The following is a 19,390-nucleotide window of genomic DNA, read 5'->3' as shown; positions in this document are numbered from 1 at the left end:
AACTGGGAAAAACTGAAGAAAAAAGAGATTAAATAACTTTCCCAGTGCCACCTAGTAGACTAATGACAGAAACAGAAATAGAACAGTTTTCTGAAGTCCACTCTGCATTCTGATGCTTTCAAAACAAACAAATTAAACCTTAGTTAGATACTTATAGAATCTTACATCACTGTATAGTAAGGACATGTCTTTGGCATGGTTCAGCGCAGGAGTATCATCAGACCCAATATACTGGCCTTTCTCAAGGTTAAATGTTTCTTTGTATTTTAGCTACAAAAGAAAACAAACACAATGTTAATTCCACAGGAGAAATAAATTATCCCAACTAGTCCATGTATTAGAAGTAGACATTAATTTTCTGTTACGTTATAATATCTTCAGTAATGTTGTGTAGTATGTTCCAACCACTATAGTACACAGGCAAATGTCATCAGTATGTCACACCACAAAATCCACACAGTGTTCTAGTGAAATTAAACATACTGATCAGCAAATACAGGTTAATAGCAACACCAGGAACTCCACTAGCACTATACAGCTAACTGCTGTTCACCAAGGACAGGACTCAATTTTAAACTCCGATAAGCAAAATTTATGTAAACCCTAAATAAGGGACATGCTATGTTCTTCTACAGAAAAAAAACCAAAATTATTTTGGATAGCAATATTGTGTTGTTCATTTATATCAGTTTTTACTAAACTTATTTACCCCAGTAAAAGTCTATTATTAGTGAAGCATGCATATGCACACAAACACACATAAGGCTAAACACAGTATAGTTTAGCAAAAGCAATTAAGTAATCTACTAATTCTAGTAATATAACACTTCCTATTTAAAAAAAAGTACATACATCACTCTGATTGACAGAGTTCATCTTTGCCAAAACAATGTCAGGAGTGTCCACCACACTGGTATAATTGGAAAAGTTATCAAGGGCTTCTTTCGTATATGCTCTCTGCAAAGAGATGAAGTATTTTCTTGAACACTGTGCATGAGAAAGAAGAGCTAATTGCATAACCGCTAAAATATTTTCTCTTACCTTATTTATCAATTCTTGTGCATTCTTAACTTTCTTATGTTCCACTGAATCCAGAGGAATCCAACCACAGCCACGAAGCCATTCCAAATCAGATTTATAAATATTCTAAATCATAAAAGATAATAAAAAAAGAAAGAAATTACTTAATTCAGGATGATGTTTTTCAGTCTTACGTAATATGGACAATATACTTAGACCAAACTAAGTGGAAACTACAGAGTACGTATGTAATATCACTTACATCACTTTGCAGATCATAGGCCTTCCTTGCCTGAATACAGTCATTCTGGTCAGGATGGCATGTCCATTCATGCAGGTAGTGGCGGTAGTCAATATCGCTGACCAAGGTCTGACATTCCTTCGCTGCTACAACTGACACCATATCCGGAGGGATGTGAACTTTGGACTTTGTTTTGTGATAGTCTGATTTGTACAGTCTTTCATTCTGGATCTCGCCTGCGTGCTCAAACCACACCAGTTTTGGATCATCTCTCATACTGGCAACTCCAACATAGTGACCTCTTTGTTTGACGTAATCAGCTTTGTATTTAAGCTGATGGAAGAGGGGAGAAATATGTATAAAATCAGCACTGATTATATCTGGTCTTTTTTTAACCTGTGAACAGCTATGGTTTTGTCAACACAAAGAACAGACAAGACAGGGAGTTGTCAACTGCAGTCTTAGGTTTTCAGTACGTGACCAGATAAAAATATGACACAAACAGTAATGTTACTTTGTATAGTCCTTCCACTTCAAAATATATAGTTTTCTAAACTAATATGCTACCATTTTTCAGTAACCAGTATATTCAACACAAGAGGAAAGCCCTGTTAAAAAATGTTTGCTAATAAGTGCATTTAGCCTCAGTTTTGTAACTAATTTTTGTAACTAATTATTTGAGACTGTCTGAAGAGTGGGTGCTTATTTAAGGTATTTACATCACCAGGGCAATACATTGTTTTGATAAAATGTATATTCAAACTAAGAGTCATGTAATAATTTCAACATCCATTATGCAAAAGTTTAAAATGTAATGTGCATACCATCTTACAGTTTTTTAAGGAGGAAGCCTCCATAATAAGCCAAAAAGTGAAATCAGAGCTATATATTATAATCGTAATATCACTTCAGTTATTTAACATTTATAAAATATGGAAGTCCACCTTAACTGATTTTAAAGGACTGTTTCTGGAGAAAGTGAAGGTGGAAAGGAGAATCTGACCTTTGAGCACTGATATCTGTAAAACCCATGATAACAAAGACGGCTGAATTGTTTGGAGGGCAGTGGACTTCATGGGTCGTGAAAAGTCTACTGGATGTTACCCCTAATGGAAAGCTTTCTATGTCTGTTGTCGAATTTGCAAGGCCTTTAATACTTCCAGGCTTCCAAGCACTTGCCTTCCTAATGAGAAAAATTATTACCTCACTTTGGACTTCATTGGAGCGTTTGGCATGAGAGATCTGCACAGTGTCAGGAGGTAAGAGGTAACCAGTGGCTTTTTCTTTCTCCCAACTTTCCTTGTATAAATTCTGTGGGAAATAAAAGTGAGGAAAGATTCAACACTACTATAATGATAATAATTACTGTATATATGTAACTTATATTACAGTATAAGGATAACAAATCCTTCCTTTAGGATGTTCTTAATAAGGCAAGTTTTCTAAATTCCTCAAAAAAGTTATTAATGGGAGTAGAAATTGTCAAGGAGAGATCGCATACCTGATTAAGAATCCTGGCTGCTTCTCGGGCCATATCTAGCTGTGGTGTATCTGTTAGAGTATATTTTGACTTGACCTCATTCCATGCTTTGTGGTATTTAATCTAGAACAGAGAAAGAAATGACTGCCTTGCAGCACCATCACAAAATTGGGAAAACATAATACCAAGACCCTTATTTTATGCATGCAGTAATGTATAAAACCCTGAATTTGCAAGGCTATTAGACATGACACTTTAAATATACATCCAAATGGGTATTTTTTTAAAAAGGAAATTATACAAGACAAGAAATTACAAAATTTCTCTGAGAAAATTTTGAAAACTTGTTCCAAGGCAGCTGGATGGACAGGGAAGAATCTTCAAAAGTCAGTTATGCTACCTGTTTGGTCTACAGGGATGTACAGCCAATAGCCAAGAAAGAAGTGTTTGAGCCAGGGCAATAGATTTTAAGCTTTTTAAGAGCAAATCTCTATGTGAATGCAGCATTCTAGCACCTCCCAACCACAGATATCTACACTGAGTCATGTTCCCAAGCACAGGACATGCCCAAATGTGTGTATGTGGTTGCATGGCAGTATGCCATTCAATTCAACCATATCATTGTTATTGCCAACCTTTTACCAGTGTTTGAGTTAATGTGATGTTTAGCTTGGCCTGTTCTCTAACAGAAGCATATAGCAAAAAAGAAACACAAACTCATGAACTGAGAGGGGGTCGTGCCATTTCATGTTCACAGACTAGCTCCTCACAGACCAGCCTTCAAAAACATATAAAGAATGGCAAGCTGACAGCACACCAGTTTTGCTCATGTTTATTGTTACACAGTAGTTAACTAAAAAGTGTTAACTCATATTGGCATACGTGAGAAGGATTAAACATTATGGTTGCCAGAGTGCAAGTGGCTATTTACGTTCATGTTGTCAATGATCACCAATGATACCAGCCAAGACTGAAGGAAGGGACTGGTTGCAGAACTAGCTCTGGCTTTTCACATGTCTAGGAAATATGTTATTCTGCTTGACAAGCTTCTTCCCTCGTAAGTGATGGAGATGAGCTAGAGAAGTCCTGTTCATCTTTATGTCATACATTCACTGAATTCCCAGAGACTGATCAAGAATGCTTTTGCATTTTTTAATAGATAAATAAATACCCTTTTAAAGATAAAATCCTACCATGTAAATATACAGACCAAGTTAACAGCCTGGAAACATGCTAGCAAACTTACATCACTACGAATTTCTCCACTATTCTTTGCTGTGATATAATCAACTCTGTCCGCCACTGGAGTAAATGGAAGAGTTTCAACTTTTGTACGGTACTTTCTCTATACAAGAGAAAAGATGAACAGTCAGATTATAGGGGAATATTTTATAGCTAACACAGAAATTCTGAATATGTAGACAAGACAAGAAAGTTTACATGGAAAGAAAAACTCTCCATACACAATGAATGCTGTGGAAATACTCCGCTTGTATTTTTCATTTTAAAAAATATTGATGTATTTAACCATTAAAAATACTTTAAATCACAAATACCCTTAATAAAATTTTAGTACTGAAAAACATTTTGTTACCTCATTCAAGAGATCTCCAGCATGTTTGACATGGTTGATTCCAACTGAATCATTTGGCAACCATCCAATTCCCCGTAGCCATTCTAAATCAGATTTGTAAATAGCCTGGGAAAACAAAATAGGGTCCATGCTGTTAGCTACAGTTCCCTGTACAATCCAGCAAGATTCATAAATAATGGCACTTATTTCCACTGGTCGAAAGGAGAGCAGTAATTCCAACATGAGTGCTATATCTGAATTTATGACACTTCAAACTTGGTAATATATAATAGTGGCATATATTTTGCATTCCTAATAAACAGCAAAGCCAATTCACTGAATTCAGCAGAAGATTCCCACCACTTAGAGCTGAAGCAAACTAAGAAGAGACAATACAGTAACAAGTTAAGCTAAGTTTTCATGTTAACTTACATCACTCTGAAGATCATAGGCTTTCCTAGCCTGTATGACATCATTCTGGTCTGGAAGACAGATCCACTGATGCAAGTAATGACGGTAATCGACATCACTGACCAAAGACTGACCATGTTTAGCTGATAGGATAGACAGCATGTCTACTGGCAGGTGGCACTGTGTCTTCCATTTGGCAAAGTGTTTCTTGTATTCTAGTTCACTTTGAACTTTGCCTATGCCGAGGGCAAACTGCATTTTCGTATCTGCTTTTGCATTTGGAACTCCAACATAATGTCCCTTCTGCTTCTCGTGATCCAGTTTGTATTTATACTGGGTAAAGAGCAAAGATCACCATTACTAATAGTTATCATGAAATAGCTCTTAAAGTATGTGAAGAGCTAGATGCCTCTTTTGGCACTTACATCACTAGCAATTTCTCTAGAAGCTTTGGCTGCCTTGATTGGGATTGCATCTGCTCTCAAATCATAACTCGTCTTCACTTCATCCCAAGATTCTTTATACAGTTTCTGAAAAGACAGCAAAATGTCACATATATGCTAAATACTCTGGCATTTGCCATTAAAGAAACACATAGTTTACTTCCATTTGTTTGCTGCAATACCATGAGAATTTTTTGTGCATTAGTCCTGCTCCTAGTCATAAATACTGCTGCAAATCTTTCAAACATGTACAGTACCTGCAACACTAGTTTTGCAACCTATACTGCATAGAAGGGTGTTTGTAAAAGTTTAGAAAATATAGGCCTTGGGCTCTCATCCATTTCAACAAAATATTATCTCAATGGTGCATATTAATAACTTTTAAATAGCCATATGCAAGCATTTATTTTAAAATGTCTAAATACTTTAAGAATACTCAGCAGAGGGAAGGGAATGTTGCAAGCCCTGTATGAGGACAGACTCCCATGAGATTCACGTGACTTAGTCTTCAACTTTGTAAGTAACATCTTAGAATGTTAAACTTCACAGGATACATATACTATTTTATAGAAATGTAGAAAACAGAATGATAAGCATACCTGGCTATAATTAACAGCATTAGTCTTGGCTAGGTTGATTTCAGGTGTGTCTGGCATAATATGGATCATAGTCTTGTCCTTTTCCCAGGCTTCTTTGTATTTTGGCTGTTAAAATAGTTTATTTCATGATATTGTAATTATGGATTTTCACTTGTCATTACGATAAAACCCCATAAATCTCTGCTGAACTATCATCTCTAAAAAATAAAATGTCTGGAAAAGCATTAAACTTGACTTAAAATACCACTGATCAATTTTATATTTTAGCAGTGAGATTTCTCTTTAACTGTTTATAGCCTCAAAACAACTTTAAGAACATTGTAACGTACAATGCTGACTTGTTCGGCATTCACTTTAGCTAGAAGAACGTCTGGAGAATCAACAACGCTGGAGTATTTCAGGCTTTCAATAGGTGTACGATACACATTATCACTCAGGAGATTCTGGGCGTGCTTCACTCTCTTAACATCCGGAGAGTCATTAGGCAACCAGCCAATTCCACGGAGCCATTCTAGGTCCGACTTATAGATAGCCTATATGAGACATGGTCAGAAAAGGAAAAGATTGTGTTTAAAATGACTGTCTTACTTATTTTAAACTATACAAAGCAGTATATGTTTTAGAAAATGTCAAATCAGCTAAAGCTAGATTAATCCTTTTTATATACAAGAGATGTTCAGTGTCATAAGTAAAATACAATCTGGGAACCAGGTTTTAAGTAGTTCATTTCTTAAACAATACATTCTAAACCTCATGCAGTTAAATAGAGGTGAAACAACTGAATAGAACTGCCATTAATGATGAAGAGTATTAAGATCGTAAAAGAGTCTTCCTGTCCCCTCCAAAATACTTATTCCTCTAGTCACTTCAACAATTTACAAGTCTAAACAAAAAAGCAAGCTGACCACCAGGAAATTTGACAAAAAGGAGGGATAAAAAAGGTTATAGAGGCAATGGGGACTAGACCTAACTGGCATAACTCCTGAAGTGGTATCAGGCAATATTATTTCAGTTTTAATTGAGCAAATCCTTCAGCAAGAAACACAAATCTCACCTTCAAAGCTCATAATTGAAACAGAGGAAGAGTGACTGATGTTGACTGATAAGCAGCAAAGCCAAGACAAGGAAATCAGCTGCACTGACTCCTCCTGCTTTGAAATTGGCCACTAAAACATCTCACCTGCTATCTTACATAGCTTTCTTGCAATTTAATAAATTTCCAGTCAGCTCAGAAAAACAGGAGAAAAAAAGAGCCACCTAATTCCAAAGCAGCAAACAGATGTTATTACATAAGTCCCATCAAAGTAAGAGACACGAATCCTTCATCCTCTCCAAATCACAATACTCCAAAAGCATATGTAACACAGCAGATGATACCAACTACAGCCTTTACAGAATTTAGAGGTAATACCAATACTTTTTAAGGGATAAGAAGAGCAGATAATAGCAGTAATATAAAGAAGTGAGGAAAACAGTCTAAAGATAAATCCTTTGTGACTGCATAATATCAAACCATCAAAATAAGGCTATAATACATTAAATAGCAACAGTAGTAACGCCACACCGCTACAGAAACGCACATCACTCTGTAGGTCGTAGGCCTTCCTTGCATGGATCACGTCATTCTGGTCAGGCAGACAGGTCCACTGGTGAAAGTACTGGCGGTAGTCAACATCACTGACTAGTGTCTGGCACTCCTTGGCTGCCTGCACTGACATCGCATCGACTGGTATGTGGATCTGGGCCTTTGAATCATGGTACGCCTTCCTGTAAATTCGGTCGTTCTGTAGCAACATGGCCCGCGCAGCCCACGACAGTTTGGGATCCTCCTTGGCAGTTCGGCACCCAATGTAGTGGCCCTTCTGCTTCTCGTGCGTTTCTTTGTATTTGTACTAGAAATGCAGAAACAATGTAAGCAGACACACATTGCTTACCCGAAAGCGACTAACGAACAAAAGGCTTTCAGCTTCCTAAGCTGTCAACACTTTGATGCATTTCCCACGTTCTGCCTCAGCACAAACAAAGCTCTGGTCCACTCAGAAGGCAGGCCTCCAGCTCCCAAAAAAGGCATTCCCAAGTCACCCATCATTTCTTCAAATATGTCTGGCTTCTCCTAACACTCATAAATAATGAAAAATGGTACTGAAGCAGACACCTGTGCGCTCTCTAAGACCACTCTGAGCACCAGCCACATTTCACATCTTTGCAGAGAAAATATTTGATAGTCGTGATTACAGGAACCGCAAGAATTCAGCAGCAACCACTACTGCAGTCCCTGCCCTAATCAGCTTTAAATTGTTGCTTGGTGTCTGAAAATTCACACTTTGTTACCCAGCACGCTGAGCAATCTCACAAACATATCACATGTCCTCTTATTCGCAGAGCACTTGCCAATAGGCAGCTTAAAGCTGTAGAAAGAAAGAAGTGCTCACAACAGGCTTTAAAATAACACAGGGGCATGAAACAGTACATCGCTTCTAGCTGAACTGAATTTCAGTCAGTTCTGCTGAGCTGGACACTGGAAGGGACAGATGCAACAACCACATTAAGAGAAGACTGTACCTCACTAGCAATGTCTCTGGAAGCCTTGGCGTGTTTGATGGGAATGGCATCACCTCTTATGTCATAGCTTTTTGCCTTGGCCTCATCCCAGGCCTTCTGATAATGTTTCTGCAAAGAAAAATAATCACCCTTGTTACATGCACTCAAGACTCTCTGATACCAATGCCTTTTCTTAAAACCTACTCTGGAAGAGCAATTATCACACTCTTTATTTAATACTGCTTCACACGCATAATGATTTTATTCTCTTACATTGCTGATGTTGACAGCATTGACTTTGGACTGCAGCATTACAGGAGTATCGGAAGGTATGGAAATCTGCGTCTTATCTCTATCCCAGGCTTCACGATACAGATTCTAAGGAGAAGGGAAGCATAATGACATTTCACTACGGTCTGAGCACTGACAAAAAACCCACCAACACGAATTCTTTGGTAATTCTGATTTGAATTAGTTTCCAATTAGTCATTCCCACAGTAGAAATTCTACTCTCCACCACAAAGAAAAGCAATGTCATCACATAAATGAAAGGTAAGTGAAAGGTCAGCTTACGTCACTGATCTGCAAAGCATTGATCTTAGCCTGGACAATGTATGGCGTGTCAGTAACGCTGGTGAATTTCATCTCCTCCGGCCGCGTGCGGTACAACCTCTCATTCAGGAGTTCCTGGGCTCTCTTTGCTTTGACCACATCCACAGAACCTTCCGGCAACCAGCCGATGCCTCGCAACCATTCCAGGTCTGACTTGTACACGTTCTACAAGTAAACCAAGGGTTACTGACATTGCAGAGACAACTCCACGTGCAGAGAGGTTTCGGACAAGGCTTTCCCCAAGCTCCCTCTCGTACACTTACACAACAAGCAGTCAGTGAGACTGTGGCACACCAGGTCCTTTCCACACACGCCTAAACCCCTGATTCGCACAGCAACAAAGATACTTCGAAAGGTACTTGCTACATGCAAACCAGTGGCATACTCTGCAAGCAGTCTGCACGCAAACTGCAAGCAAAAATTCTATGGCAGACCAAAAAGACATGGCGTCCTTATGAACTGCCCAGAATATTTCTGGCTCCCAGGCTGATAACACTACTGATTTGGAAAGGATCATCCAGATGAATTAAAATAAACATACCAGCGCTGACTGTAGGCTCACAAACGTGCATTTGAATGGATATTTGCACAGTCACTAACAAACAGAGCCTCACACACCTGCCATACAGTTACTCTCACTCACATCACTCTGTAGCTCGTAGGCCTTCCTTGCATGGATCACGTCATTCTGGTCAGGCAGACAGGTCCACTGGTGAAAGTACTGGCGGTAGTCAACATCACTGACTAGTGTCTGGCACTCCTTGGCTGCCTGCACTGACATCGCATCGACTGGTATGTGGATCTGGGCCTTTGAATCATGGTACGCCTTCCTGTAAATTCGGTCATTCTGTAGCAACATGGCCCGCGCAGCCCACGACAGTTTGGGATCCTCCTTGGCAGTTCGGCACCCAATGTAGTGGCCCTTCTGCTTCTCGTGCGTTTCTTTGTATTTGTACTAGAAATGCAGAAACAATGTAAGCAGACACACATTGCTTACCCGAAAGCGACTAACGAACAAAAGGCTTTCAGCTTCCTAAGCTGTCAACCCTTTGAACTGAACTTCAGTCAGTTCTGCTGAGCTGGACACTGGAAGAGACAGACGCAAGAACCACATTAAGAGAAGACTGTACCTCACTAGCAATGTCTCTGGAAGCCTTGGCGTGTTTGATGGGAATGGCATCACCTCTTATGTCATAGCTTTTTGCCTTGGCCTCATCCCAGGCCTTCTGATAATGTTTCTGCAAAGAAAAATAATCACCCTTGTTACATGCACTCAAGACTCTCTGATACCAATGCCTTTTCTTAAAACCTACTCTGGAAGAGCAATTATCACACTCTTTATTTAATACTGCTTCACATGCATAATGATTTTATTCTCTTACATTGCTGATGTTGACAGCATTGACTTTGGACTGCAGCATTACAGGAGTATCGGAAGGTATGGAAATCTGCGTCTTGTCTCTATCCCAGGCTTCACGATACAGATTCTAAGGAGAAGGGAAGCATAATGACATTTCACTACGGTCTGAGCACTGACAAAAAACCCACCAACACGAATTCTTTGGTAATTCTGATTTGAATTAGTTTCCAATTAGTCATTCCCACAGTAGAAATTCTACTCTCCACCACAAAGAAAAGCAATGTCATCACATAAATGAAAGGTAAGTGAAAGGTCAGCTTACGTCACTGATCTGCAAAGCATTGATCTTAGCCTGGACAATGTCTGGCGTGTCAGTAATGCTGGTGAATTTCATCTCCTCCGGCCGCGTGCGGTACAACCTCTCATTCAGGAGTTCCTGGGCTCTCTTTGCTTTGACCACATCCACAGAACCTTCCGGCAACCAGCCGATGCCTCGCAACCATTCCAGGTCTGACTTGTACACGTTCTACAAGTAAACCAAGGGTTACTGACATTGCAGAGACAACTCCATGTGCAGAGAGGTTTCGGACAAGGCTTTCCCCAAGCTCCTTCTCGTACACTTACACAACAAGCAGTCAGTGAGACTGTGGCACACCAGGTCCTTTCCACACACGCCTAAACCCCTGATTTGCACAGCAACAAAGATACTGGTCTTTTAAAGGTACTTGCTACATGCAAACCAGTGGCATACTCTGCAAGCAGTCTGCACGCAAACTGCAAGCAAAAATTCTATGGCAGACCAAAAAGACATGGCGTCCTTATGAACTGCCCAGAATATTTCTGGCTCCCAGGCTGATAACACTACTGATTTGGAAAGGATCATCCAGATGAATTAAAATAAACATACCAGCGCTGACTGTAGGCTCACAAACGTGCATTTGAATGGATATTTGCACAGTCACTAACAAACAGAGCCTCACACACCTGCCATACAGTTACTCTCACTCACATCACTCTGTAGCTCGTAGGCCTTCCTTGCATGGATCACGTCATTCTGGTCAGGCAGACAGGTCCACTGGTGAAAGTACTGGCGGTAGTCAACATCACTGACTAGTGTCTGGCACTCCTTGGCTGCCTGCACTGACATCGCATCGACTGGTATGTGGATCTGGGCCTTTGAATCATGGTACGCCTTCCTGTAAATTCGGTCGTTCTGTAGCAACATGGCCCGCGCAGCCCACGACAGTTTGGGATCCTCCTTGGCAGTTCGGCACCCAATGTAGTGGCCCTTCTGCTTCTCGTGCGTTTCTTTGTATTTGTACTAGAAATGCAGAAACAATGTAAGCAGACACACATTGCTTACCCGAAAGCGACTAACGAACAAAAGGCTTTCAGCTTCCTAAGCTGTCAACACTTTGATGCATTTCCCACGTTCTGCCTCAGCACAAACAAAGCTCTGGTCCACTCAGAAGGCAGGCCTCCAGCTCCCAAAAAAGGCATTCCCCAAGTCACCCATCATTTCTTCAAATATGTCTGGCTTCTCCTAACACTCATAAATAATGAAAAATGGTACTGAAGCAGACACCTGTGCGCTCTCTAAGACCACTCTGAGCACCAGCCACATTTCACATCTTTGCAGAGAAAATATTTGATAGTCGTGATTACAGGAACCGCAAGAATTCAGCAGCAACCACTACTGCAGTCCCTGCCCTAATCAGCTTTAAATTGTTGCTTGGTGTCTGAAAATTCACACTTTGTTACCCAGCACGCTGAGCAATCTCACAAACATATCACATGTCCTCTTATTCGCAGAGCACTTGCCAATAGGCAGCTTAAAGCTGTAGAAAGAAAGAAGTGCTCACAACAGGCTTTAAAATAACACAGGGGCATGAAACAGTACATCGCTTCTAGCTGAACTGAACTTCAGTCAGTTCTGCTGAGCTGGACACTGGAAGAGACAGACGCAACAACCACATTAAGAGAAGACTGTACCTCACTAGCAATGTCTCTGGAAGCCTTGGCGTGTTTGATGGGAATGGCATCACCTCTTATGTCATAGCTTTTTGCCTTGGCCTCATCCCAGGCCTTCTGATAATGTTTCTGCAAAGAAAAATAATCACCCTTGTTACATGCACTCAAGACTCTCTGATACCAATGCCTTTTCTTAAAACCTACTCTGGAAGAGCAATTATCACACTCTTTATTTAATACTGCTTCACACGCATAATGATTTTATTCTCTTACATTGCTGATGTTGACAGCATTGACTTTGGACTGCAGCATTACAGGAGTATCGGAAGGTATGGAAATCTGCGTCTTGTCTTTATCCCAGGCTTCACGATACAGATTCTAAGGAGAAGGGAAGCATAATGACATTTCACTACGGTCTGAGCACTGACAAAAAACCCACCAACACGAATTCTTTGGTAATTCTGATTTGAATTAGTTTCCAATTAGTCATTCCCACAGTAGAAATTCTACTCTCCACCACAAAGAAAAGCAATGTCATCACATAAATGAAAGGTAAGTGAAAGGTCAGCTTACGTCACTGATCTGCAAAGCATTGATCTTAGCCTGGACAATGTCTGGCGTGTCAGTAATGCTGGTGAATTTCATCTCCTCCGGCCGCGTGCGGTACAACCTCTCATTCAGGAGTTCCTGGGCTCTCTTTGCTTTGACCACATCCACAGAACCTTCCGGCAACCAGCCGATGCCTCGCAACCATTCCAGGTCTGACTTGTACACGTTCTACAAGTAAACCAAGGGTTACTGACATTGCAGAGACAACTCCACGTGCAGAGAAGTTTCGAACAAGGCTTCCCCCAAGCTCCCTCTCGTACACTTACACAACAAGCAGTCAGTGAGACTGTGGCACACCAGGTCCTTTCCACACACGCCTAAACCCCTGATTTGCACAGCAACAAAGATACTTCGAAAGGTACTTGCTACATGCAAACCAGTGGCATACTCTGCAAGCAGTCTGCAAGCAAACTGCAAGCAAAAATTCTATGGCAGACCAAAAAGACATGGCGTCCTTATGAACTGCCCAGAATATTTCTGGCTCCCAGGCTGATAACACTACTGATTTGGAAAGGATCATCCAGATGAATTAAAATAAACATACCAGCGCTGACTGTAGGCTCACAAACGTGCATTTGAATGGATATTTGCACAGTCACTAACAAACAGAGCCTCACACACCTGCCATACAGTTACTCTCACTCACATCACTCTGTAGCTCGTAGGCCTTCCTTGCATGGATCACGTCATTCTGGTCAGGCAGACAGGTCCACTGGTGAAAGTACTGGCGGTAGTCAACATCACTGACTAGTGTCTGGCACTCCTTGGCTGCCTGCACTGACATCGCATCGACTGGTATGTGGATCTGGGCCTTTGAATCATGGTACGCCTTCCTGTAAATTCGGTCGTTCTGTAGCAACATGGCCCGCGCAGCCCACGACAGTTTGGGATCCTCCTTGGCAGTTCGGCACCCAATGTAGTGGCCCTTCTGCTTCTCGTGCGTTTCTTTGTATTTGTACTAGAAATGCAGAAACAATGTAAGCAGACACACATTGCTTACCCGAAAGCGACTAACGAACAAAAGGCTTTCAGCTTCCTAAGCTGTCAACCCTTTGAACTGAACTTCAGTCAGTTCTGCTGAGCTGGACACTGGAAGGGACAGATGCAACAACCACATTAAGAGAAGACTGTACCTCACTAGCAATGTCTCTGGAAGCCTTGGCGTGTTTGATGGGAATGGCATCACCTCTTATGTCATAGCTTTTTGCCTTGGCCTCATCCCAGGCCTTCTGATAAAGTTTCTGCAAAGAAAAATAATCACCCTTGTTACATGCACTCAAGACTCTCTGATACCAATGCCTTTTCTTAAAACCTACTCTGGAAGAGCAATTATCACACTCTTTATTTAATACTGCTTCACACGCATAATGATTTTATTCTCTTACATTGCTGATGTTGACAGCATTGACTTTGGACTGCAGCATTACAGGAGTATCGGAAGGTATGGAAATCTGCGTCTTGTCTTTATCCCAGGCTTCACGATACAGATTCTAAGGAGAAGGGAAGCATAATGACATTTCACTACGGTCTGAGCACTGACAAAAAACCCACCAACACGAATTCTTTGGTAATTCTGATTTGAATTAGTTTCCAATTAGTCATTCCCACAGTAGAAATTCTACTCTCCACCACAAAGAAAAGCAATGTCATCACATAAATGAAAGGTAAGTGAAAGGTCAGCTTACGTCACTGATCTGCAAAGCATTGATCTTAGCCTGGACAATGTCTGGCGTGTCAGTAATGCTGGTGAATTTCATCTCCTCCGGCCGCGTGCGGTACAACCTCTCATTCAGGAGTTCCTGGGCTCTCTTTGCTTTGACCACATCCACAGAACCTTCCGGCAACCAGCCGATGCCTCGCAACCATTCCAGGTCTGACTTGTACACGTTCTACAAGTAAACCAAGGGTTACTGACATTGCAGAGACAACTCCACGTGCAGAGAGGTTTCGGACAAGGCTTTCCCCAAGCTCCTTCTCGTACACTTACACAACAAGCAGTCAGTGAGACTGTGGCACACCAGGTCCTTTCCACACACGCCTAAACCCCTGATTTGCACAGCAAGGAAATTACTGGTCTTTTAAAGATACTTGCTCCATGCAGACCAGTGGTGTAATCTGCAATCAAACATTCTGCGGCAGACCAAAAACCATAAGAAACATACGTTTCCCTTCCTTATGAACTGCCCAGAATATTTCTGGCTCCCAGGCTGATAACACTACTGATTTGGAAAGGATCATCCAGATGAATTAAAATAAACATACCAGCGCTGACTGTAGGCTCACAAACGTGCATTTGAATGGATATTTGCACAGTCACTAACAAACAGAGCCTCACACACCTGCCATACAGTTACTCTCACTCACATCACTCTGTAGCTCGTAGGCCTTCCTTGCATGGATCACGTCATTCTGGTCAGGCAGACAGGTCCACTGGTGAAAGTACTGGCGGTAGTCAACATCACTGACTAGTGTCTGGCACTCCTTGGCTGCCTGCACTGACATCGCATCGACTGGTATGTGGATCTGGGCCTTTGAATCATGGTACGCCTTCCTGTAAATTCGGTCGTTCTGTAGCAACATGGCCCGCGCAGCCCACGACAGTTTGGGATCCTCCTTGGCAGTTCGGCACCCAATGTAGTGGCCCTTCTGCTTCTCGTGCGTTTCTTTGTATTTGTACTAGAAATGCAGAAACAATGTAAGCAGACACACATTGCTTACCCGAAAGCGACTAACGAACAAAAGGCTTTCAGCTTCCTAAGCTGTCAACACTTTGATGCATTTCCCACGTTCTGCCTCAGCACAAACAAAGCTCTGGTCCACTCAGAAGGCAGGCCTCCAGCTCCCAAAAAAGGCATTCCCCAAGTCACCCATCATTTCTTCAAATATGTCTGGCTTCTCCTAACACTCATAAATAATGAAAAATGGTACTGAAGCAGACACCTGTGCGCTCTCTAAGACCACTCTGAGCACCAGCCACATTTCACATCTTTGCAGAGAAAATATTTGATAGTCGTGATTACAGGAACCGCAAGAATTCAGCAGCAACCACTACTGCAGTCCCTGCCCTAATCAGCTTTAAATTGTTGCTTGGTGTCTGAAAATTCACACTTTGTTACCCAGCACGCTGAGCAATCTCACAAACATATCACATGTCCTCTTATTCGCAGAGCACTTGCCAATAGGCAGCTTAAAGCTGTAGAAAGAAAGAAGTGCTCACAACAGGCTTTAAAATAACACAGGGGCATGAAACAGTACATCGCTTCTAGCTGAACTGAATTTCAGTCAGTTCTGCTGAGCTGGACACTGGAAGAGACAGACGCAACAACCACATTAAGAGAAGACTGTACCTCACTAGCAATGTCTCTGGAAGCCTTGGCGTGTTTGATGGGAATGGCATCACCTCTTATGTCATAGCTTTTTGCCTTGGCCTCATCCCAGGCCTTCTGATAATGTTTCTGCAAAGAAAAATAATCACCCTTGTTACATGCACTCAAGACTCTCTGATACCAATGCCTTTTCTTAAAACCTGCTCTGGAAGAGCAATTATCACACTCTTTACTTAATACTGCTTCACACGCATAATGATTTTATTCTCTTACATTGCTGATGTTGACAGCATTGACTTTGGACTGCAGCATTACAGGAGTATCGGAAGGTATGGAAATCTGCGTCTTGTCTTTATCCCAGGCTTCACGATACAGATTCTAAGGAGAAGGGAAGCATAATGACATTTCACTACGGTCTGAGCACTGACAAAAAACCCACCAACACGAATTCTTTGGTAATTCTGATTTGAATTAGTTTCCAATTAGTCATTCCCACAGTAGAAATTCTACTCTCCACCACAAAGAAAAGCAATGTCATCACATAAATGAAAGGTAAGTGAAAGGTCAGCTTACGTCACTGATCTGCAAAGCATTGATCTTAGCCTGGACAATGTCTGGCGTGTCAGTAATGCTGGTGAATTTCATCTCCTCTGGCCGCGTGCGGTACAACCTCTCATTCAGGAGTTCCTGGGCTCTCTTTGCTTTGACCACATCCACAGAACCTTCCGGCAACCAGCCGATGCCTCGCAACCATTCCAGGTCTGACTTGTACACGTTCTACAAGTAAACCAAGGGTTACTGACATTGCAGAGACAACTCCACGTGCAGAGAGGTTTCGGACAAGGCTTTCCCCAAGCTCCTTCTCGTACACTTACACAACAAGCAGTCAGTGAGACTGTGGCACACCAGGTCCTTTCCACACACGCCTAAACCCCTGATTTGCACAGCAAGGAAATTACTGGTCTTTTAAAGATACTTGCTCCATGCAGACCAGTGGTGTAATCTGCAATCAAACATTCTGCGGCAGACCAAAAAACCATAAGAAACATACGTTTCCCTTCCTTATGAACTGCCCAGAATATTTCTGGCTCCCAGGCTGATAACACTACTGATTTGGAAAGGATCATCCAGATGAATTAAAATAAACATACCAGCGCTGACTGTAGGCTCACAAACGTGCATTTGAATGGATATTTGCACAGTCACTAACAAACAGAGCCTCACACACCTGCCATACAGTTACTCTCACTCACATCACTCTGTAGCTCGTAGGCCTTCCTTGCATGGATCACGTCATTCTGGTCAGGCAGACAGGTCCACTGGTGAAAGTACTGGCGGTAGTCAACATCACTGACTAGTGTCTGGCACTCCTTGGCTGCCTGCACTGACATCGCATCGACTGGTATGTGGATCTGGGCCTTTGAATCATGGTACGCCTTCCTGTAAATTCGGTCGTTCTGTAGCAACATGGCCCGCGCAGCCCACGACAGTTTGGGATCCTCCTTGGCAGTTCGGCACCCAATGTAGTGGCCCTTCTGCTTCTCGTGCGTTTCTTTGTATTTGTACTAGAAATGCAAAAAGAAGCATTAAAAGAAATAGTGAATCTGGGATTAATTTCCCAGAATTTCATATTGCTACTGATCACAAATATATTTTTTTATGTTATGAAATATACTCATTTAGAGTTTAGAAATGCCTAATGCATTCTTGCTCCACAGCTTTTGTTTATTTTCATTGTAGTTCATTATTTTCTAATATCTTCTTAATGTCAGGATTTATAATTCAGTGTTCCTTTTGGAAACTGTTGCCCATTTTCTTTCTGCAGTGAATTCTTTATTAGTAGGCTTTCAAGATGAATCTGATATACCATGTCTTTTTATGTTGTACATAGCTTATTACTTCATTCTTGTTTCTCAAGCCACCTGAAAATAAATGTAAAGGAAGAACATACATCACTCGCAATATCTCTTGATGCTTTTGCACTTTGGATTGGAATAGCATCAGCTCTCATGTCATAACCCTTCTTTTTGGCATCTTCCCAGGCTTGTGTATAAAGTTTCTACACAAAAGAAGACAGAAAATGGCTTCTCAGTATTCTGAAAGATGAATTTCTACATTTCATAATTTTTTCTTAAAATTTTCATGAATGCAGATTTTAGAATATCTTTATGGTTAAAGAAATGCTTACTTAATTTATGAATTTCCATTACTTTAGTATATGTTTAAATGTTCTTACATGGCTAACATTAGCTGCATTGGCCTTCGCTAACAAAATTGTCGGTGTGTCAGGCATGACGTGAATTGATGTTTTGTCTGCATCCCAGGCTTCTGTGTATAAACGCTAGGAGAGAGGAAAACATATTCCTTTAAAAAGTTTCTTTATGTGTGTCATGATGGAAAGACTGCAAATTATCAGAAATATATCCATGATAGAAAAGTAATCTTGAAGCAGAACAAGATATATGTAATAAAACTAATACATTTGTCCAAAGAGCATATTTTACAAACTGCGAGGGGTGGTTCAAGCAAAGCTTCTCATTGAACAGCTCAAGAAGGAAACTTTGTCCTTCCTCATTATTTCTCAGGCTAAGTTGGCACAGCAATTGATTGATTTAGGATTGCTGGGAAACTGTTGTAGGAGGAAAACTATATTCATTATTCTGCCGTATCTGTACGAGTTGTTTGATTGATGTTTCTTATTAAAGAGAAGGAGTAGTTACTTCCCAACTTTCATCCTCCAGGTCTGAGATAAATTGCAGAAGCCTCACTTCCAGAGAACATATGCTATTTCCTCATAACTTGTTCATCATGCAGTACGACATTCAGTCAACAATACATCATTATAGCAGCTGCAGTAAAAGCCTCGATATCCCGCTACATCCTATCTTATAGCATGGTCACGGCACCACCACCTCTAGACATACCCTAACACCTTGCTGGAACATCGTTTCTGCAGATTTCACAGCACTGTCTAAGAACTGCAAAAAAATTTATCCTGTTCTGTCAGAGATGAGCTTTGTACAATGAAGTAGCATTAACAAAACAGAAAAACCATACCAAACAAACATTTAAAAATAGGATTTCAGTGAAGATGGGAGGAAGAGGGAAACTCACCAAAATTTTTAGTATTACTCTTGAAAAATATGTGATTTAGGTGAATTTTTTCTGGACATTTTTATTAAGTGTTCAGTTCAGAGCCATGAG

General features: G+C 41.1%; 1 protein-coding gene across 1 annotated transcript in view; it reads right to left on the bottom strand.

Annotated features, from left to right (window-relative positions):
- NEB (nebulin) overlaps positions 1-19,390 on the bottom strand; it is a 131,676-nt gene that overhangs the window by 55,309 nt on the left and 56,977 nt on the right. The window contains 23 exon segments of the mRNA XM_072873954.1: positions 166-270; positions 853-957; positions 1,042-1,146; positions 1,283-1,594; positions 2,465-2,572; positions 2,763-2,864; positions 3,988-4,086; positions 4,336-4,440; positions 4,747-5,058; positions 5,151-5,255; positions 5,768-5,872; positions 6,097-6,300; positions 7,348-7,659; positions 12,273-12,380; positions 12,525-12,629; positions 12,825-13,028; positions 13,507-13,818; positions 13,994-14,101; positions 16,460-16,564; positions 16,760-16,963; positions 17,440-17,751; positions 18,138-18,245; positions 18,423-18,527. Coding sequence (XP_072730055.1) covers positions 166-270; positions 853-957; positions 1,042-1,146; positions 1,283-1,594; positions 2,465-2,572; positions 2,763-2,864; positions 3,988-4,086; positions 4,336-4,440; positions 4,747-5,058; positions 5,151-5,255; positions 5,768-5,872; positions 6,097-6,300; positions 7,348-7,659; positions 12,273-12,380; positions 12,525-12,629; positions 12,825-13,028; positions 13,507-13,818; positions 13,994-14,101; positions 16,460-16,564; positions 16,760-16,963; positions 17,440-17,751; positions 18,138-18,245; positions 18,423-18,527 — 3,750 coding nt within the window.

This window comes from Ciconia boyciana, chromosome 10, assembly GCF_034638445.1.
Source record: "Ciconia boyciana chromosome 10, ASM3463844v1, whole genome shotgun sequence".
Classification (NCBI taxonomy): domain Eukaryota; kingdom Metazoa; phylum Chordata; class Aves; order Ciconiiformes; family Ciconiidae; genus Ciconia; species Ciconia boyciana.
The sequence above is the reverse complement of the archived record's forward strand: the minus strand, read 5'-3'. Positions and strand labels throughout refer to the sequence as shown.